Below are 22,666 nucleotides of genomic sequence, written 5' to 3' on the forward strand. Positions count from 1 at the left end.
TTAGAGGTCAGCGATCAAATCAATACCCACACAGAGAACACACATAAACAGTTTGCTTCACAGACCAGCACAAGTTATTACAACACAACTTATTTCCTACCATGCATGCACCCACACACATACTACCACTTACCAAAAAGATAATGGTGTCATGCTGCATAGCAACTCATTTTAAACCGGAATAGATCAGATGGGTGAAGCCATATGTACTAATTTATACTGGCTGTACAGAGGTATTGGGCCAGAGCGCTCAGGAGCTCAGCTCCGCCTCCTTAGATCAACAACAAACCCTGCCGGTGTAATAATGCATTAATTAATAATTTATGTGATAGCGATATAAATGAAGAGGCTTTTGAAAGATGATCATTGACCATCAAGTGACACAAGGGCTTCCCCTCCTCACAAAAGCCAATTTAACCACTGGGGGTAACAGAAGGTGGTCATTATCAGTCATTTGCAGGATGATGTTGAAAGTTTAAGTCATTCACATTATCTCTAGTGACATATGAAGTGTAACACCAGAATAAAGGGAGGTCATACACCCCAAAGGGCTCTCTGAACATTTAATACGGTTATAAAGATTAGGACATAGGCTACATCATATATAATAGGTCATCCCTATATGGCAGAAAATTTAGCAAGCTTGCGATTGCTGACAGCAACACTCTGACATGGCTTTTATAAACCCAGTCTGTTGACTTCCTTCTCATTCCACATCACTTTGCGCATTACTGTTTTGTACAAAAGTTTACGCAGACGTCAGAAGTGAAACACAGTGAAAGATAGCATTTTCAATGTTTACATCCAACCTTGAGAGGCAAAGTAATGAGATGATAGAGCACAACAAAGTTATATGTAACACGTGTGTTTATTTAAGCAATAAGGTTCGAGAGGCAGTACGGTATCGTCAATAATGTACTTGTTCGAGGGAGTTGTTAGGCCCGACGCGCAGCGGTGTACTGCATAGCAACGGTCAGTTATCGGAAAATAGTTGACCGCAGAACGTTGGGAAGCCCCATTCAAGTGAATGGAGCATTCTACAGCATTAAGAAGAGCCGTGTAATAAAGATAGAATATAGGACACCCCGGAACTAATTCTCAGAATGGTGGATTCCATCTACCCGTGTTATAATTCTATCTACCCGTGTTATAAATAAGGCTTATACACCCCCACTCCATACTGTCCACCACCCATGGAATTAGACCGGTGTACTTTTTTTTGCACCTTTGCTGTTTGGTAGCAAACCAGGTGGAAGCACACAGCGGTGTTTATTCAGGCCAGGCTTGGCATGAGTCTCATCCATACTCCAGTTCAGGGATGGATAGAAATGACTAAGAAGCTCTCAATCCTTTACCTGCTCCATTATTATCAATCTCATGTTGAGAAGCACTGAGTCATCCCAGATCTCAGATTGATGTGCTGAATCATTCGCTCCAGTTTCCCTTAACCTCTGATTTGATTTCACAACACTGACACAGTTTTCGTCAAACATCATTAACATCTTTATTTTAGATCATAGCATCATAAATTAAAAAAGTGCGTACAAAATTTGAACAAGTTAGGAAATTTTTGTAGACAACTATGTACAAAAAAAAAAAATCAAATTTGTGCTAGAACAGCAGGTAAGTCAAGCTCAATATCCCTCAAAATTAAACTTCAGTGTGTGCAGCTGTACATTTCAGACCTGACTCAGTGAGTTCTGGACTATCAAAAGGGGTCACCCCATTAAAGCATGCAACAACCTCTTCACCGCCACAGGCCTCTCCATTCAGAGCAGGAAATGGAGCTAGCCGATGTCTTGGTCCCTAATGTATAGGGTCAAGGACCTTCAGTTTGGGGGCAGGTGATTTGCGTCTGCTGGTTCTGCTGGTTGTGTTGGTTCAGTAACATCTTGACAAGATTGGCCACAGATGGAGAAGGGCCTTGCTGTTGGTATTGAAAATATAGGAAGGAAAAAAATGGCTGTTCTGAGGTTGCTGTATTGTAACACTTTAAGGTTCCCTACTGTATTTTGTTTACGAACAAACACTAAGACACGCATATAAAAACAAAAACAATAATGAAGCTATTTTGGGGAGCTTGAGTCGTAACAGCCAGCTCCATTCTGGGGGCCTATGTTAGCTTGTCTGAAACACAGCAGTCATAAAGAAAAGAAAAACAAAAAAAATACCATCTGGAGGAAAAGCGGTTCATCTCTATGCAGGATTAAAGCAGTATTTGTTCATGAACTGCGTCTACTTCACAGGTAAAGATGTGGATAGTCTTGGAGTAACACCTACATCAAATAAAGTCACCGCTGTAAGATAAAAATCAAAATGTATCGAAATAGCATGAGAAAAATGGCGAGTGAGGTTCACTTGGGAAAAGACCAAGAATACAGCAGGCCATAACTCTGAATGTCAGTGTGAGAAAGGGTGGCATCCATAGACAGACAGGAAGAAACACTTGACATTTTTCTCATGCTATATCAATACATTTTGATTTTATCTTACACCGTGAACAGCAAAGTGTCTTCAGTAGAAAGAAAAACATCTTTCTTGCATTTTCAACTCCCCCTGAAGTCAAGGGTGTACTACAGTAGAAAAAAATCCCCCCAAAAAACATATAGCTGCTCAACAAAATGTCAAATAGTGCTGAAGTCCTGTGTTGTAAAGCTGCATTTCCATTGTGTCTATGTATGAGATGTTGAACATGGTTTGGTTTGTCCAAAGAAGACTGCACAAGTCTGTGGGTTCAATAAAGCAGGAACCCAATGAAGGACAGAGGAGGGTTTTGCCATCACTTTTATCAGCCATGTCCAGAAGGTAGCGCTCCAGCAAAGGACATACTATTTTTCTTCGACTCAGAAAAGTCAAACAGACATAGCCAGCTAGTTAGAAAAAGAGGTAACGAGTCCTAGGGAAGATGGAGGAGTCTTGAGTTGACTCCCTGAAAGTGGGAAAGACAAGATAAGGGAAATACATTGTGGAGAAAGTTAAGAGAGAGAAAAAAGTATGGTGGGAGGGGGAAGGGCATTTCACTTGTATAGGCATTTTGACATGGGGCCATCGGTATAACAAATCCTCCAGTGCCACAACCTCAGGCTGATTAGCCCCATGCTAACTGCTGTGTAAGTCTCCCAGGCTTGTAGGCTCACTTTGAATCAGCTCACCGCAAAGTGCTCTGTAACAAGAAACAATGGACAACCCCGCACCTAGTCCCACCTCCCCATCCCATCTCATCCCAGCTTTCAGTGTAGCCCTCACACTGCTTATTCTGTGAGCTTCTGCGTACCTCCTCCAAACACCGTTTTTTTAGACTGTGAGGTAATCCAGCACATGGATATTTACCAGTCTACAACCTTACGAAGGAGCTTGCCTTCCACCAGCACGCTACTCGATTCCGGTTCCCCAATCCTTCTGCCATCACAGTTTCTTCCTCTTCCCTCTTTGCTAGTGCCTCCTCAGTTGAGGTAGCGGCGGCAGCGCCTGGCAAGACAGTTGCAGTGGAGCTTGCTGTTGGCATCCTCGATGGGGAACTTATAGTCGTAGGTGAGCTCCTCGCTGCGGTGGATCTTCCTCTGCGCGAAGATGACGATGTGCTTCTGGCCATCCACGCTGATGACGCGAGAGTAGCAGTTGGGCTCGCACGAGTGGTTGATGAAGCGCGCTGCGTTGCCGTGCATTGTGGCGTCCACAACCTCGAAGTCGTCGATCCGGAACATGTAACAACCTATGCCCTGTGAGGAGCAGAAAGGGAGGACAATTCAAGACTTGACACAAATTAGAGAGCAGGAAGAGACAGACTTCGTATATATCCTTCTCCACAGATTCTTTTCTCTCTCTTTCGCTCAGAGTAACTGATCTAACGAACAAATGGACAGGTTTCACCGCTCAGTCTTTCATGCACTAACCTTCCTGTCGTAGTGTTTTTCCCGCTTATCGGTCAAAACGGAGCGGATGACATTCCCGGCGTACTCGATCACCATCTCACCAGCCTCAATGTTCCTTTTGCAGAAAAGTCCACGTCCGTGGATGGGAGACCTGAGGAAAGAGGAGCAGAGAAGAAACAGCGAGAGATCAGTTAGGGACCTTAAAACAGTCAGCATACTGAGATATATAAAAGATTTTACAAGATACTAGTTTTTACTCTTCATGTTTATGTTTCAAAATATCCCCACTACATGAACTTGTGGTATAGGATGATTTAGATTCCATCTAGAAATACAGTTCTTAAGTCAACATTGCATTTCCAACTCATTTTTTAAGTAATAACCAGTGTCAAGTGATGACTTCCATATTTAGCTATATTCTCTTCAATCATGACCAGGCTAGAACTCATGAGATCCTTTGAATGGATCCAAACCACATCACTAAGAGTGTGTCCACACTAGCCCGGGTAAATGTAGAAACGCATTAATATGTCTGCGTTTGGCTTTACCGTCCACACTAATACGGCGTATTCGGACACTGAAAACGGAGATTTTCGAATACGCTCCCCTGGCCGGAGACATCTGAAAACGCCGCGTTCGAGTAGTAGTGGGGACGGGGTCCACGGAGCTTTTCAGATACGATGACGTTCGGTTGCTATGGCACTAGGGGTAGCTTGCGCTTGAGAGGCTAGAACTTTAAAATAAACATTGGAGGTGAAATGATTATGCTGCTGTCTCTACAATTTCCTTAGTATAGTTAGTGAATGTTATAATGGATACCCATATATGTAGTGGCAATTAAACGTTGAAATTACTCTTTTTTTTCTTTCTTTTCTAACAGTATATTCAATGAACGGGTCCATTAAACTAGACAATTACTCAAGCTTATGCATATGCATCCGTCTTTAACAAGATCCGTAGCGTACAGACAAGTTCACACTCACAGTGGCATAAACAAATTTGCGATACCTTTATCCTTATCAAAGAAAAAGTCCAATGTATCTATAAGAAAGAAGCCTCTATAATTCCTTAAATAATGAATGATAATTTAGGCACGTGTCAAATTAGGCACAAAACTAACCTAAATAATAATGCTTCTTAAATAAATAACAATGTACTTAGGTAAGCGCGAACTTCGTAAGCCAGGAGAAGAGGCCGCGAAAGAACAGACAGGTCACATAAGACAGAGTAAATGATAACCAGTTTCTTTATTTGACAACACTTTTGAACATAATCAGAGTCATAATTATTTTAGGGAATGAACTTGGTGTGGTTGATGCATAAAACATATTAGCAAGATAAAATAAATAGCAAGAAAAATAAAAGATAAATGTTTTACAAAAGGGAATAATATTGCCCGAGGAGTGGAGAGTTTCAGGTTGTCAAGAGGGAACCTTTACAGATTGAGTGCAATCTTAGGCCCTCATATTGAAGGCCAGGCAACTGGAATGAGAGAGCCAGTGCAGGTGTTTAAAAAGGTGGCCGGTACGTTGTACTACCTCAGCGACGAAGGCAGGCTGTGCAAAACCGCTAACTTATTTAGCTTGGCCCGTCGAACGGTATCAAAAATTGTCAGGTAGGTATGTACAGCTATCACCAATCATCTTGGTACAGCACCCTGCCACTCACTCGCCTGCAGTAGCAGACCTTACCAGTAATTTCTACCAAAACTATGGTAGCCTATAGCCTACATCAGTGTAGGCGCTGTCGATGGCACACACATAGACATAAAACAACCGTGTTCAAATCTTTCAGATTTCATCAACATAAAGAACAAATACTTGCTAAACATCCAAGCTGTTTGTGACTATAAATACAGCTTCATTGATGTAGGAGTCGTGAAATGGCCCGGTGAATTCGAAGATCAACAAGCACCTGAAAGATATGGCACGATTCCTCCATGTCCTTAGGTCGTAGTGGACAGTTCACTCTTGAAGCACAAGATTTATGCACTCATCAAGTTGACATCGGTGGCTGTTGAACACATTTTATCGTAGCTCCGGAGCTTTGTTTTAAATGCTGCCAAATACATAGTCTCATCACTCTGAGTAACGTGAATGGTAAATGGCTTAAACCATTCGGCCAGTCCTTTCAAAATCATTTGCCACAAGTTAAGTAGCTGAGACCAACGGCTGCTGCTTGATCTGTCTGGGTTTTTCTGTTGCTCCTGCCAACCATCCTTTCCTATTTTAGCTCAAGCCCAAGTGGACTTGACTTTTTGTATTGCCTAGCTATCTCAGTCTGGGTAGATCAAACATTTCGGGCAATTCTGTCAGATTTGAATTGCACGGAGACTCGTGCATACCCAGTTACTGGTATAACCTACAGAATGAAAAAGTAAACGGAGGAATAAACTGCTTGAAGACACAGTTGCTGGAACTTCATCCAACGAACTTAATCCAACGGAAACACACACGGTTATATTTTGATGGGTCACATGTCAATATTGACCCATATCATTGGCTGTCAATTGCCCAACATCCACAATGCTGTACATCCACATTCCCATTTTATACAATTGAGGGCATACCCATTGCGTTTGGTGGTCATTCATCTATGTTAACACTAAGCACAATGTAGAGTGAAGCACTTGGTAGTATAGCTCGAGTTGTAACTATGTAGGTAATGCTCCTACCCGTGATCAGTAAATAGTCCTACACTATATTCGGAGGACGAGAGCGGCAAGTGGCGCAACCATGACAACGATTGTCATGTACCCGTGTACACCCGTACTAGTGTGGACCGCAAACATTTTTGAAAACGGTATGAAAACGCTAGTATGGACGGAGATAGTTTTCATTGCGAATACGCGTATTTGTATTTACCCGGGCTAGTGTGGACGAACCCTAAATAAGATCCAGTAACGTTCTCCAGATGAACAATAAGCAGCAATAAGGAGTTCTGTTCCAAAACTAGCATGCAAAAATCTTGCAAACACCACCAACAGCCAAGTTGACACTGATAAAAGCTTGCCAACACACCAACAGGTGTCTTTTGGCAGTATAGCTGGCAAAGTCCTATATGGCTAGTGGGAAAGACACAGGTGTTTATCTGTCCGTCACATGACTAGTGGTCCCTTGCTTTGGATCACAAGGACAGCTGCAAGTCCTGTCCAGAGTCCACCCTGGGCATTAGTTATATTGAAGCAGGTCTTTTGATATTGGGGTGGAACTCACGGTGACCTGACAAATTCCCTATAGCAATTCATTTGTCATACATAGGCATACTGCCTATTGCTGTATGTCTGTTATTTTATATGGAACTTGGCGTCTGAAATAAAGATTTATATATATTAAGAAGACTTCTTTGATTACCTGTAGACCCCAACAGCTTCCTTAGAAGTCCTCTTCAGGTGCCTAAATCTCATGGCCACAGGAAGCTCACTGTTGGTGGCTCGCCTGTGGGAAAATGAAGCGGTTCAGTGAAACTTGGGAAACTGAAATTAAATGAATGTAGTTCTTCAGAATGGGACATGGGTGACAAAGAGGATTTACTTAAACCATTTTATATATAAAAATCTCACTAAGTATAGCACCGTTTGATCAAATTATAACTATACCTACAATATTACAAAGTCGGGACAAAGATACGATCAACAAGAGACTAACAGCAGAGAAGTGGGGCTGGAGAGAGTTATGAAGAACATTTTCTCAGAATGAGTTGTTGGACATGCTAAACACCAACCTGGTGGATTTGAGTGGGAGGTCGTCCTCCTCTTCATCGTAGACGGTGTTCTCTGGTAGCGTTCGGTGCTGAGACGCCAGGAAGTCAAACATGTCAAAGGTGGACTTCCTGTAGAAGACACAGCCATGCATTTGACAAATATTAGGTGTGAGTTCTAAGAGGTATGAAACATTCAATGCCCCTTCCTCTGCATATACTTTGGCCTTAGTTTCTTTTCATCAGGCCACATATTGCTTTGTTGTATTGTAAAAGAGCCATGCATATGATATGCTTCAGGTGTGAGATAGAAGGAAACCATGTGTTTTTGTAAGGGTATGTTATTGTATGATTTACACACAAAAAATATTTTACTATATTCCTTTTACTCTCATGTTATTATTGCTGAGGTCTTCTAGAACAGTGGTTCTCAAACGTTTCACCGTGAGTACCACGTCAGAAAATATTTGGCTTTCAAAGTACCACCATTGTAACTATCATTGACCTTCGGTAGCATGCCGTGCGATAGGAACTAAGTCTTATTACCTCACTGTTATGCCTCGCATGCCTTGCATCAATGCTTGTAGTAAATATCAAAAATATCAAGGCATGTCAGACTACCTAAAAGAGTCTATCAGGACTTGGACTCCCAAGTGTTAACCGGCCCCTCTGTTTTTTTATTTACTTAAACAGTTTTTACTATTCATTGAAGAATCGACTATGTAACAAGACTCAGATATCTGCAATTGTCTATTCTGCCATGTTTAATTCCCATTTGATGGGGAGCTGAAGAGACAGGCTGTCGGCAGAATATAAAACATCACTGCAGATAAACACTGCAGAGCAGATGAAAATCCTTTAGTAAGCATTCTGTAGAATGTACTCAAGCGACAAGCACAGACGGTTCTATGACAAGAACCCTAAAAACTTCAAGACACAATTTTTTTTCTTTTTGTAGTTCTCCAAGAACATCGTCAGCTGTATCTTCCTGTCTTGTTCTACTCTTTGCTTTGTTGTTTGCTGCCCTGTGCCCTGCTGCCTAAAGTACTCGGGTCACGGAGCTAGGGCTCACCGCTGGTAGACCTCGGCCCGAGCACAGCCGCTGGGGTTGATGGGTAGCTCCTCCTCAGGCTTCTCTTGCTGGTGGAAACGGAAGCGGTGGCTTTGGCACTTGGCGGCGCCCTGCAGCTGTTCCAGGAGGTAGAGCACGGCGTTGTGCACCACACCCAGTAGCTGGCCGCCGCTGAGCACGCTCACGGGTAGCTGACGCATCCCGCAGCCGATCCTCGCCTCCTGGACGCCCTCTAACACAGCTCGCCATGCCACTGCAGGGGTAACCATGGAGAGAGAGAGAGAGAGAGAGAGAGAGAGAGAGAGTGGGGGGGGGCGGGAGAGAGACAGAGGGAGAACAAGACATAAGAGACACATAGAAACAGATTTAAAATAATAAGTTATGGAGCAGATTGAATAATGACCCAACAGTTGAAGCACTGGTGAGAATGCAGTGGCAGGTGTGGTGTGGTGTGGTGTGGTGTGGTGTGGTGTGGTGTGGTGTGGTGTGGTGTGGTGTGGTGTGGTGTGGTGTGGTGTGGTGTGGTGTGGTGTGGTGTGGTGTGTGTGGTGTGTGTGTGTGCATTTGCAGAGACCCACCCTCGATACTGTCCGCCTCCACCCTGAAGCCGTCATCGCTGGTGATGATGAAGCTCAGACGAGGCTCGTCTTTTCTCGGTGACTCGCTGGGAGAACGTTTAGGAGACGGAGAATCCTCATCAGAACTCATCCCTGACAGGATAGCCAGAAAAAGGAGGACGTGAGACGAGAGCTGAACCAGGAAACACACCCATTTGTTTTCCATGCTTCTAGAACGTTCTACAAGGTTATGGTCTGTAACGCACCTGAGTAGGGACCCCAGTCAGATAGATCACCCTCTCGAGCGCTCACCCACACGTGGGTTTTCCCTGGGAGACCACCGTTAGCTCCTTGGGGGACAGCTGGTCGGACATGTTTAGTCGTCTCCCTGGTGACAGGTATAGGTTAGAGTACTGTTAGAGTACTGGCAAATACCATGGTAAAGCTGGTAATATATTTATCATGCATATAGAACTAAGTCTTAAGTTTAGATTCAGTGACACAACAATCAAACAATAATAGAGTTGAGATATCTTGAAATTTCTTACACTTTGCTATCTTCTTGTTTGGGGATGTCAGGTTTTGGCCGTTCAGGACGCTCAGGTTTCGGCTGATCAAGCTCCAAGATATCCTTTGCTGATGGATTTTTTATACGAACGCCGCTACATCTGTGTGATAAGTATTTCATGGTCAAATGAAACAAAATTGTACATCGTACACTATACATACAAAAAACATAATGAAACTATTCTAAACAATACTTTACTTTCTACATCAGTAAATACAAAAGGTAGATTATTATGAAAATCAAGTCATGAACGGAAAGATTTCTAACCTAGAGGCTGCTGCGCTGCTAATCAGATCCGCCTTGGCAGTAGGGGGTGCCTGTGGCAGAAAATCAGTCCGACATTTTTTCACTCCGATGCGTTCAGACACAGATGACACGTTCTTTATCCGCACTTGGGAAGCCGATTTGGTCAGGATAGCAGGCTTGGTTCTCCTCTGTGCAGACGGCGGTGTCGCTATCATTTGGGGAGACTCCAGTTTGTTCAGGAAAGGATGCACGGAGAACTGGGACGGGCTCAGCTTAGGAGAGGAGATCCCTTCACGGTGGCTGGCCATGGCTTTGTCTATTATAGCTTGAGCCATCTCTCCCTGACTCTGACCTCGGAGTGGAATGGTGACCTCATTAATTCTGACACTGGAGGGTGTCCCGCTTTGGCTTTGAGTGATTTGCTGTGATGCGTTGGGCATGGGTAATTTTCGGATCCAGATGTTAGTGGGGGGTGCTGAGCCACTACTGGTGGTGTAAGAGATGATGTGTGTGGTGACGTTTGAGGTTTGAGGGGCCACGGTGCACGGTGAAGAAACAGGGGTCACCAGAATCTTTGGGACTGGTCGTGGCAGGACATTCTTACTGTGGATGATCTTGGCGATCTGACTAATGTTGTTTAATGAGGGTGATGTTGCACTAGGGCTCTGGAAGGTGTTGCTTTGGGGGTCTTTCACGAGGATCTGACCGAAACGATTGACCAGAAGAATCTGAGGGGCCTGAGATGTGCCAGTCGTAACGCGTCCCTGCTGGTCTAAGGGCTGCTTTGGGTTAGTCAGGCGAATGGCAATAGGTTTTCCCCTAGGGATTTCGTTCTCTTGTGTAGGTGACCCAAAACCATTGATTACAATTGGGGCAGCGGTTATAGGATCTTTTAGGGGTACAGCACGGAATGCTGGTGATGAGGTAGATGGGATGAGCGGACGAGACCTACTTGCGGGAAATGCGAGCTTAACTATATTCTGCTTAGGTTGAAGTCGAGGAGAAGGGCGTGGGGTGTTCACAGCTAGGTAGGTTGGTGGAGATGAGGTTTCAATTATTCGCACCCTTGGATTGAATAAAGGTCGGGTTTTTACTGACAACTGGCTGACAACTGACTGTGGCCTTGAGATGGGCATTGCTTTCAAGCCACTATCTGCAGATACAAACTCACCAGTGTTGGGGTCCAGCATGACAGAGTTTTGAGGATCTGCAAAAGCTACAGAACCTGACGATAATACTGATGCCACAGCAGAAATCTTGGAATGACTTGCTGATGTTGTTACCGTACTAACGTGTTCTTCACTGGTACTAGTTCCTGCAGATGGCTCTGATACCTGATTCTGGCTGGTCTTCCCCAGTCCCTGAGAGTCATCTTCCCCTGTCGCTTCCCCTGCGTCGCTCTCCGACTCATTGTCTGCTCCGTCCAGCTGCGAGATATTACCTGAGGTAGGAAGGCAGGACAGGCCTGCCTGTGCCGGGTCCTTGGACGCCTCGTGCAAAACCACAGTCCTCGAGAAATTCAAATAGTGGTCCATGTCCTCATCGTCCGAGGAATCGATCCGCAACCTCTCCGCCACCAAATTGGGAGGGGAAGGCTCTTTGGAGCCTGTTGACCTACATGCATCTACCAACTCCTCGTGAGTTTGGGTCACCTCATCTCCTCCTCCTTCACCTTCTCTCATCTCTACATCCCCCCCTGTGTGTGCTCTGTACTGCAGCACCATGTTCTCGTGCAGCAGGGCCTCGTCGAACTCTAGCTTGGTGTTCAGCATCGAGGCTACTACGTCATCCGTGTCCACATCAAAGTGTCCGTAGGGTGCTCCCTGGTCTGTGACCAGTATAACGGTGTCCTCATCAGCATCTGGGTCGGCAGACAGCTCATCTGCGACTAAGAGAACGGTCTCCTCATCTGTGTACGGCACAGGACTCACGCCATTGGTCGCCATCACAGCCGCGTCCTCCGGCTCCGACGAGGCCAGGAAGTCTTGCGGCACCTCGGCTGATTCTGGTTGGGCGATGTGGAATAGCTGTGGAACTTTTGGCGAGAGGTGGAGGGTCAAAGAGAGGCTGCCCACAGTGGCAGGAAGAGGAGAGAGTCCTGAGGGGGCGAGGGACGTGGGGGAGGAGGACAAAGACCGGTTTGGAGAGCTGAAGGGGAGGGACCTTGGGAGAAGCGAGCCGGCTTCAGGCCTAAGGGGAGAGGAGTTACGTCCCCGCAGGGTGGCACTAGGGCGGCGGGGTCGTCGAGTTTCATCCAGATCGCTGATGGTCAGGATGTGATGGGACTTGGAGCCTGCATTGCCTGGAGCACAACAAGCAGCAACTGATAAGTGTTTGCACCACAATATCACATCACACATCTTTTTGGGATATTTCCATCAACAGAGGAGCTCACCTGGGGAAGGCAGGGGTCTGGATAATCCCCCTACCGGTCTTCTAGAGTGGGTAGAAGCTGAAGTTTTGGATCCAGCATCATGTTTGGCTTTTGGTGACTGAGTGCCAGTGGGAATCTCCACGGGCTGCGGTGTTGTGTCTTCTTCAGTTACCATGGCTACAGAGACAAACACCGCTTAGACAAAATACAAAAATACGTAGATTATAACTTCCTCAAAATTAACCAGTGAAGAAAAAAAAAATTCAAAATTAACTGGTATGCAGAATATTTCCATGCACACACATGCAAACACACAACCAATGTCTAAAGTTGTATAATTAGCAGGGGTTACCCCGGAGTGGTGCTGGGCTGTGGGCCGTGGTTTGGTTGCTGCCCTGGCAGTGGACCTTGCCCGCCGCCGACTGCTCTGGCTGGCTTGGCTGCATCTCCCGCACCTGACAGGTGTACTTACAGCGACGGTGAGGGTTCACTGTGCTCCAGTACCAGCGGGAGCACCTGTACACACAGACAGAGCACCATTATCATTCACCCAACCACCACTCAGCACAGCGAGCAACATAGGGTCGGCCGCAGAGTAGAGAAATCAATGGGTGAAATCCCATTTCAAAGAGACTAGGGGTTCTACTCACTGGTAGCCCACAGGGAACAGCTTTCCTGAGTTTGCAGACAGCTCTGTCAACACACCCAAACGATGGATTTGCATCGAGCCTGAAATAGAATAAAACAAAATGACAATATTAACCCCCACACATCGGCACTGATAGGACAGGGTAGATTAAAATACTGTAATACCCTCTTCTAAGCCCAAGAATGATTGTGATTTTTGTGAGTTAAAATAGTCTGCAATGCATGTATCTTCTCAGCCCCAAACTCACCAATCATCATGTTAATGACGTCTGGCTCTAAACCAGTGAGGAACTTCCGGCGGAGACTAAATCCTTCAAAATCCACATATATGCGCCGCAAAACCTCAAAGCCATCACTGGACACCACCTACAGGAGACAAAAATAGACACATTACCATCTCAACAGGAAAAGAACAACACCTCTATGTGGTACTGCTGCTTATTACAGGATGTCGAGAAGCTTTTGTAGAACAATTACTAATACAGCACCACATGTATTCTGCCAGTAATATGTGTGCTGTATAAGGGATAATGTATAATCTGTCGATTAATAATATATGGGCCATTCTACCGAATTGGTGCAAAGTCAGGTCGGAAATATTTTGAATTTGTTTATGTTTTATTCCCAAAACTTTGTCTGTATGTATATTGTACCATATCTAAAGTACACATATCTAGTAAAAGAACAGTCAATTTTTATATTGTATTTTCAGAATGTGTTGGAATGTTTTTCCTCTTCCAAAAATTGTCACTACCGAAACATCACATTTACTATAGTAAAAAAGTATTATCATTGACCTGTTCAGATTGTGTTTCCTTCCCTTCTCTGAAGAGTATTTTTACAAATATTTCTTGAAGGTTTTCATAATGAAATTCATAAAAATGAAATTTTAACCAAATTTTCAAGTTCAATTTATACAATTCATCAAAATCTAAGTGCAATATTTCTTTGTAAAATGCAAAATACTGATCATATTGATTCCAGAGTTGTTGATTGATGAAATTGAACATACATTAATCCAATCAGTATCATAACATTTTAGTTGATTACTTAATACACTTAATTTTTTACAAAACATCCTGTGTTTCGGTAGTGCTGCACTGTTTGGGTAGTGACATCCAGTGTTTCGGTAGTGACTGCACTGTTGGATGGATGTTCATTTCTCTCCCAAAATCATCCAAAAGGTGCTCTGGGCCGCCCTTTAGTCAACACAACACATTTATTTAAAAATTATGGGATCAAACTACTTACCATTTCATTTTGTCACTACCGAAATCATCTGGTCAATACCATATGTTTCGGTAGTGACTGTTTCGGTAGTGACAATTCTAGCTAACTTTAAGCATAAATAAAGAATTCTAGCAAGCACACGGCTTGCAAACACATCTTTGAAGAGGTGAACACACATACAAACATAAGATTTTCCATGAAACCCCAAAAGGTTTACTTAATTGAAGAACATGCGTTTCGGTAGTGACAATTCTTAAGGTTACACGTCGATTTTCAGACTTTGGAACACATTTATATAAAAACTATGGGATTTAGCTACTTACCATTCAACCATGAGGGACAGAGATGCAGTGTCACTGCATGGTCAAAAATGCAGAGTCGTGGCTAAAACACAGGCTCAGCCAATGGACTAAAACTGTTGTGTTTCGGTAGTGACATGAAAACTAGGGACATGATTTTTTGAGTATAGAAAATTGATTTAAAAATGAAACCCACAATAAATCTAAATATTCCAAGTTCTGTTTCAACCCAATCATAAAGATCTTTGAAATTAAATCATTGAAAAAAATAAAAAAAAATTGAAAAGTGTTATTTAAAGGCATTGAAATTTAGATGTCAGGGTTGGGGACAGCTACTTCCCAATAGAAAGTATAAATGATGATTTTGTATATATTTAGCTTATCACTATCTCATGTAATGCATTGGGTTTATATAGACCATAACATGTTCTAATTAAATATCTATGCCTAAATACCTAAATGTTTTGTAAATAGTTTTTATTGTTGAGGGACTGCATATTACACGAATTCGGTAGAATGGCCCATATAAGAAACAAATGAAGATTTGGGTGGCCAATTCAACGAAACATTCTGCAGCCTTCTGAAGAGCTGTATAACAATAAAACATTCAAATCAAACATAATTTAATAGAATACAGTCTCTCTGATTTTCTTACATACACAAACACACACCTTGCCATCGTTGAGGTCACAATGCTTAGGGCAGTAGACTTTTTGGTCCTCCTGAAAGACGCAGTTGCGGACGCGGGCGCACATGAAGTGGTAGTTACTCTGACAGGAGCTGAGACAGCAGCCCACTGTCGCCCCCGACAGGCCACACCGCTCACAGCGCTGGTTAGAGAGGGGTTGGAGAGAGGAACAGAAGTAGTATGAAGACAGATGGATAAAAAAGTGGCAGGGAAGGAACAATAAATTAGGGAGGGTGTGAGTCGTGACAGTATGCAAGTGACAGTTGACAGACTGAGTTTTCCTCAAATTAATTTTGACTGGATTATGGTCATGCTAGGGACAGATACATACACATGTCTTTACAATTACCAGCTCTGGCTATTTACTATGTTGTTTTGTGATCCAGGTCTGAAATCCAGCAAAAGTGTCACAGCTTTTACAGCATTACCTATCACCAATATCTATGTGTTATAAAGTATGATAGCTTTTATCAGGGCCAACTGTGCTATTGTTGCCTTGTCCAAGGCATGTCTGTTGGCTTTTAGCTGGTTAACTTGCTAGTTTTAGACACAACAATTTCCTGGAGTTTAAAAAAGAGGAGTAAGAAGTTAAGGCAAAGGTAAACATACAACTTAAGCACTTAAAAATCTTCAGGAGGTTCTCACCATGTAGCGCCCCCTGGTCACAGCGCTGTGAACATGCAAGAGGGCCCCCTTTTCCTCTTGCACCTCAGCAGACCAGATGCAGCAGTTAACATGAGCCCATTCATTCTGACCTAGATACAGCAGCCTGCCTGCCTCCTGCATGTCAGAGATATAAAGAGAACAGGGGGGGAGACAGACAGAGAGAGAGAGAAAGAGAAAGAAAGAGAGAGAGAAATAGGATGGAGAGAGGTGTGGGTGTTAAACAGGAGTGCCTAAACTTTCAAGGACCAACAGGACATTAATCAACAGCCGCTTTTCCATTTTCATCACTCTGTAGTTTTCACATCACTTTTGGAGTCGCCAAAGCCCGCTTGGAAGCTCAACGGAGGTGGCACCAAAAATGTACCAGGTCCACCAAATGAAAAAGCCAAAAAAGCGAGCGGAGTTGAGCCGAGACTAGCCGAGCCAAGCCGGTACCATGCAGTGGGAAAGCGGATTATGATTGTTGTGAAAGTACGGGTGTAAATGTAATGGCAATAGGGCTCACATTGGGCATGGCATCTCCATGTTTCTGGCAGAGGGCGCACTGTCTGGAATCCTGATACAGACTCTTAGCTTGGTCAGGATTAAGGATCCCTTTCACTCCTATGAGAGAAAACAGGAGTTAGTGAGACAGAAAGCACAGATTGATCAAGGCATTCCATCATTGAGATTTCACAACTGACATAATTAATAATTCACCCTACCTTGGGCATCAAAGTGATCTCTCTCCAGCCACTGGGCATAGCTATGCTCATCAGAGGGAGGAAGCACCGCTTCTGGGAGCATACCACTATAGGAAAACAGGGGTGAGAGATAGTGAGCCAATGAGAACGGGAAAAAAAAGAAGTTAATTAATTGAGCATCACAAAATGATTTACAACTTATAATGCTCACAATTATCAGATTTATGTTAGAAATGATTTACAACTGATACGGCTTACAACTCTAAAGTAAAATTTTAAGGGTTTTAAATGCATAACCAGAATGTGTAAACAAGCATTTTTCTTCTCTTGGACAGGTTGATTAGAATTAAACAGTCCAAGAGAGTCCAAGAAAAGTCCAAAACAGAGAAGAAACGGGTAGTAATGGAGTAAACAGAGTAGTAAACAGAGTAGAAACTAGTGTAATGTGGTAGTAATGGAGTAAACAGAGTAGAAACTAGTGTAATGTGGTAGTAATGGAGTACCTGGGAAATTCCTGAGAGCGCGGCTCCCACGTCTCCATGTGTCCTCCATTGAGCCAGCTGAAGGCCTCCTTCATCAGCTACAAACAAAATACAAAATAACACACAGATTACCATATTTTGCAAAAACAAATAATTAACACCTTCTATCACTACATAAATATCCTTTGGAATACAGACAGAATGATTTGCCACAGACTTGAGACTGACACCTAAGACCTGGTCAAGTCTTACCTGCATGTAGAAGGACCTGAGCTCGTTGGGAGGACTCAAATCTTTAGCTATTGGTTTCTTCCACATCACCATGGCTACGTCCTCACTGAAAGCTCTCTGGGGTTAGAGACGAACAAACAGGTAAGAGAAGTGGAGGTATGTGCGATAAATTGATTATTTGTGAAATTATATGTTTATGTGAGAAAATTGTGTGTGTGTGTGTGTGTGTGTGTTTGCCAGGAAGTGTGACATAAGATATTGAAGTGTGTAGGTGTACAAGATGGGTGAGTGTGTGCATGTGTACGTGCGTGCGTGCGCGCAAGAGAGAAAGAGTGATAGGTGAAATAGTGTGCATGTGAATACGTGCTAACAATCTGAAAGTATGTAAAGAGACTCAGGCCTCACCACAGTGGTGTAGTCACCCTGCTCCAGCTTCCTGCTGACGGCATGCAGATCACACACGGCTGGATGCCTCTTCAGAGCCACATCCTCTAGGGATACCTCACACTGCAGACAAAAGACACAAAACATTTCATTGAGGGCCACATCACTGCAATATTTCCCTCTCTCTGTCTCTGTGTGTGTGTGTGTGTGTGTGTGTGTGTGTGTGTGTGTGTGTGTGTGTGTGTGTGTGTGTGTGTGTGTGTGTGTGAGTGAGAGAGAGCAATTGTCAATTGTGTAAAGCTGGGCTGAGTGTAGGTAGTTCCTGTGTTTTCCAATGTGTATTCGGGTTACCATCCCAATAGGTGAAATGTGGTGTGTGTGTGTGTGTGTGTGTGTGTGTGTGTGTGTGTGTGTGTGTGTTAAGATGAGTAGGTATAATTGTCAGAGCTGGTCTAAGAACTGAGCGTGTGTGAGCAGCAAAGTGAGATTGAAAAGCGTAACAGCCCGGTGTTGGCATGTGTACCTGTTCACAGGTAAGGATGTCCTGCGTGAGCGGGGAGTCGAGCAGAGCAGACAGAACCATCTGCAGCCCGGTACACAGTTCCTCCTGAAGCTCCACCCTCCAGTTGCCCAGACCACACGGAGTACAGATGAACCCGCCCACAGTACGCTTGTCCAGCCGCTCACAATCCTCATCTGAGGGGGGCCGGAGAGAAGGAAAGATAGATAGATAGATAGATAGATAGATAGAAAGAAAGAAAGAAAGAAAGAAAGAAAGAAAGAAAGAAAGAGAGAGAGAGGTCACAAAAATATATTGTGATAGAGGATATAGAAACAGTGACCACAAAAGAGGAGAATCGATTCAGCACAAGTGGGCAATTCCTCAAAAAATCCACTCAGTCGGGTACGTGGTAACAGTTCACCATAGAGGACAGGACTTATGGTAGACATAGTATAATCCGGCAAAACCGAGCTACAGTGGTTGAGTCACTCACCTGAGAGCTTCTCACACTTGCTGTGTACCCAGTGAGAACATCGGGCGCATTTTAGCATGTGCTTCTTGCAGCCCGTCTCATCATAGCAGCCCTGGCACACTGGACAGAAGTTACCTGGAGGAGAGAAGGGAGCCCAAGGATGAGAATATCAGGACCAGCATAAATAACCTTCAAAACTTTTAAGAACGCCTCCAGGCAGATACTTTCAAATGGCCTCTTGTTTAATCCCAATGCTTGAAATACACATGTACCTTTAATCTGTAGTTCTACCTATTGTACCTTTAAAAGCTGATTAAAAGAGGTCTGCGATGCAGGAAGCTTGTGTGGTTGTGGTTTTGAAGGGTAATAATGTAATGCTCTCTATTGGGTTATTTACGGTGGGGTTTTGTGTAAAGTGTTCTATGCATTTTTGCCGTAGAGGGATGTTCTGTTGTGTGTGTGTGTGTGTGTGTGTGTGTGTGTGTGTGTGTGTGTGTATGTAAGAGTGGGAGTGTTTGAGTAAGGCTTTTTACCCAGCTTATGGAGGACACTGCAGTCGGGACACAGGTCCTGCTCGTGGTTCCAGGCCATGTCCCATGTCTTCCCTGGGGTCATCCCACAGCTCTTGCAGCGAATGCATTTCATACATACCTGAAACAAAGTATCAGTTGGGTTGGTGACACTCAAATGTCACATTCGAACGATATTCGAGCAAACCTATACACTTTTCAAATTAATTTCAACCCACATTGGGCACGCACAAAAGTAATAGAAATTATTGTGATTTCGAAAGTGCAAATTCTCCTGTGTTCTAGGAACTTATGCACCCTAACTCTGGCAGTAAGTGTTGCCAGGACAACATTAAAGCACATTTGTGTACCGGAACTTTGTGAGTATTTTGCTGTTGTAACCTCAGAGGTGAAAGGTCACTCACCCAGGGCAGGTTGCACTTGAGAGGCTTGGGGTAGGTGGGTCCCAGGCATGAGGGGTGGTAGCAGTACAGACATCTCCTACACTGCAGCACTGGCTTCTCAGACACAAACAAACACACATATTTCATTGGTTCGCTTCAGTAGCGCGCATGCGTACACACACACACACACACACACACACACACACACACACACACACACACACCAGAGGTTCCGCTAGAGAAAAATGTTGCCGGTCAAAATGACCAGCATAGTTTTCATTTGCCGGACATTTTAATGATAAGCCGGCCAAATATCTATTTCTGCTTCTAAATTAGCCTATTGAAGAAAACTGACGGCATGCGTAGCTCAAATAATAACATAATCAGGTAGTTTAGAATGCAACATGTTTATTTGCCTAAGTTTACAATGGGGAAAAAAACATGAATGTCTGATGCGCGTCAATAAGTGTCCGTTAATCGCAACCTGCTGTGGCGTTAACCCATTGGCGCCGGATGCTGCGTAGCGCAGCATAGCCCCTCCTGCCGGTTGCTGCGTAGCGCAACATAGGCTTTCCTGCCAGTTGCTGCGTAGCGCAGCATTTTGTACACGTGCTGTTTTCATGACGAATGCAGCGTATAACTCACTCTGGTTGGTTAAAATTACACATGGGATGGGTCTTAAGCAATGTTCCCTCTAATTTTTTTCAGCACTGAGCAAATATTTTTTATTCTGAGCGCACATTTCAGCACTGTGAGCAATTCGTAAACCACGCGACCTTACGAAAATGACCACGAGCCTGCGTTTGCCATAGGTTTCCAAAAAAGATGACAGCAAATGCATCAATATGTCTACAAGGTTGATATTTATTCAAAATCCTTTATAATGGCTGGACATTTTAATGATGGTGTTTTACCAGTCAGTTTAGTTGAACTTAAAGGATCTTTGGTTGAAATTAAATAAGGTTTAGGGAGGTTATGACTGGTTCACTGGTTATGAATGATAATGATATACAGCCGCGGAAAAAATTAAGAGACCACTTCAAAATTATCAGTTTCTCTGGTTTTACTATTTATTGGTATGTGTTAAAGTAAAATGTACATTTGTGTTTTATTCTATAACCTACTGGCAACATTCCTACCAAATTTCAAATAAAAATATTGTCATTTAGATCATTTATTTGCAGAAAAATGACAATTGGTCAAAATAGCAAAAAAGATGCAGTGTCTTCAGATCTCGAATAATGCAAAGAAAACAGGCTCATATCCATTTTTAAACTACACAATACTAATGCTTACACTTAGGAAGAGTTCAGAAATCAATATTTGGTGGAATAACCTTGATTTAAAATCACAACTTTCATGTGTCTTGGCATGCTCTCCACCAGTCTTTCACATTGCCGTTGGGTGACTTTATGATACTCCTGGCGCAAGAATTCAAGCAGCTCGGCTTCTTTTCATGGCTTGTGACCATCCATCTTCCTCTTGATCACATTTCAGAGGTTTTTTATGGGATTCAGGTCTCGAAATTGGGCTGGCCATGACAGGGTCCTGATCTGGTGGTACTCCATCCACACCTTTACTGGCCTGGCTGTGTGGCATGGAGCATTGCCCTGCTGGAAAAAACACTTCTCAGAGTTGGGGAACATTGTCAGAGCAAAAGGAAGCAAGTTTTTCTTCCGGGACAACGTTGTGCTTTGCCTGACTGAGGTTTGTAAAAGACCATAAGGATTGAAAAAGCGGACTGGAGGTTCTTCTAAGTTCGTCTTCTCTGATGAGTCCGATTTCACAGTAGGTGCAAGACTCTCTGGCTTGTAGGCCTCTCCAGGTCCCCGTCTAACCATCAGACGACCATGTGTTGGGCAAAGCTGAAAATTGGACTCATCAGAGAAGACGAACTAGAAGACCCTCCAGTCCGCTTTTTTCAATCATTATGGTCTTTTACAAACCTCAGCCAGGCAAAGTACAACGTTGTCCCGGAAGAAAAACTTGCTTCCTTTTGCTCTGACAATGTTCCCCAACTCTGAAAAGTGTTTTTTCCAGCAGGGCAATGCTCCATGCCACACAGCCAGGCCAGTAAAGGTGTGGATGGAGTTCCACCAGATCAGGACCCTGTCATGGCCAGCCCAATTTCGAGACCTGAATCCCAAAAAAAACCTCTGAAATGTGATCAAGAGGAAGATGGATGGTCACAAGCCATGAAAAGAAGCCGAGCTGCTTGAATTCTTGCGCCAGGAGTAGCATAAAGTCACCCAACGGCAATGTGAAAGACTGGTGGAGAGCATGCCAAGACACATGAAAGTTTGTGATTTTAAATCAAGGTTATTCCACCAAATATTGATTTCTGAACTCTTCCTAAGTGTAAGCATTAGTATTGTGTAGTTTAAAAATGAATATGAGCTTGTTTTCTTTGCATTATTCGAGATCTGAAGACACTGCATCTTTTTTGCTATTTTGACCAATTGTCATTTTTCTGCAAATAAATGATCTAAATGACAATATTTTTATTTGAAATTTGGTAGGAATGTTGCCAGTAGGTTATAGAATAAAACAAAATGTACATTTTACTTTAACACATACCAATAAATAGTAAAACCAGAGAAACTGATAATTTTGAAGTGGTCTCTTAATTTTTTCCGCGGCTGTATATATACACAAAATAAAAGTATCCAAGGTGTTTAGTCATTTCTCAGCAGGTACAACATTTAAGTTGAACTTCATTGAAAGAAAACTGCTAATGCAGTGCTTTACAATAAATATAGTAATTATAGTGTACTTTTTCCTAAAGGTAGCCTTTATAAAAAAAATGTAATAACTGGAGTGGTTTGCAACAAACTAAGCTACAAAACATGTACAGTGGTGGCCAAAATTATTAGAACACTCGGCATATTTAAGAGGTTTCAGTTGTTTTTGTTGAATTGGCCATTAAAATACCCTTAAAACTAATGAAATACCTACAAAGTCATCATTATGCTCTATAAACCATAGAATAGAGCTATCATAAGTAGATTTAGGTCAATTTCCGTACAAAAACAAACTAGGCCTATTTCACTGTCAATGTCACACAATCATGTTCCTTCACA

General features: G+C 43.3%; 1 protein-coding gene across 6 annotated transcripts in view; it reads right to left on the bottom strand.

The window, feature by feature from the left end:
- Nucleotides 1-1,486: 1,486 nt before the first annotated feature.
- The window catches only part of kmt2ba (lysine (K)-specific methyltransferase 2Ba), a 51,420-nt gene continuing 30,240 nt past the window's right edge, over nt 1,487-22,666 (bottom strand). For 5 of the 6 annotated variants that reach the window (XM_080837454.1, XM_080837455.1, XM_080837453.1 and 2 more), the window contains exons 14-37: nt 19,608-19,700; nt 19,207-19,324; nt 18,695-18,808; nt 18,223-18,395; nt 17,721-17,822; nt 17,337-17,432; nt 17,106-17,182; nt 16,624-16,709; nt 16,425-16,522; nt 15,899-16,033; nt 15,237-15,395; nt 13,285-13,402; nt 13,039-13,117; nt 12,741-12,904; nt 12,410-12,583; nt 10,036-12,316; nt 9,749-9,868; nt 9,467-9,588; nt 9,222-9,353; nt 8,644-8,896; nt 7,596-7,703; nt 7,226-7,309; nt 3,894-4,023; nt 1,487-3,719 (exon numbers count right to left, since the gene is read on the bottom strand). In XM_080837454.1, the coding sequence (XP_080693580.1) occupies nt 3,444-3,719; nt 3,894-4,023; nt 7,226-7,309; nt 7,596-7,703; nt 8,644-8,896; nt 9,222-9,353; nt 9,467-9,588; nt 9,749-9,868; nt 10,036-12,316; nt 12,410-12,583; nt 12,741-12,904; nt 13,039-13,117; nt 13,285-13,402; nt 15,237-15,395; nt 15,899-16,033; nt 16,425-16,522; nt 16,624-16,709; nt 17,106-17,182; nt 17,337-17,432; nt 17,721-17,822; nt 18,223-18,395; nt 18,695-18,808; nt 19,207-19,324; nt 19,608-19,700 (5,292 nt within the window). In that variant the 3' untranslated portion in view covers nt 1,487-3,443. The remainder of the gene's footprint in view (nt 3,720-3,893; nt 4,024-7,225; nt 7,310-7,595; nt 7,704-8,643; nt 8,897-9,221; nt 9,354-9,466; nt 9,589-9,748; nt 9,869-10,035; nt 12,317-12,409; nt 12,584-12,740; nt 12,905-13,038; nt 13,118-13,284; nt 13,403-15,236; nt 15,396-15,898; nt 16,034-16,424; nt 16,523-16,623; nt 16,710-17,105; nt 17,183-17,336; nt 17,433-17,720; nt 17,823-18,222; nt 18,396-18,694; nt 18,809-19,206; nt 19,325-19,607; nt 19,701-22,666) is intronic. The other variant, XM_080837456.1, reaches the window with a different exon arrangement.

The sequence above is a fragment of the Sprattus sprattus genome, assembly GCF_963457725.1.
Source record: "Sprattus sprattus genome assembly, chromosome: 4".
Classification (NCBI taxonomy): Eukaryota; Metazoa; Chordata; class Actinopteri; order Clupeiformes; family Clupeidae; genus Sprattus; species Sprattus sprattus.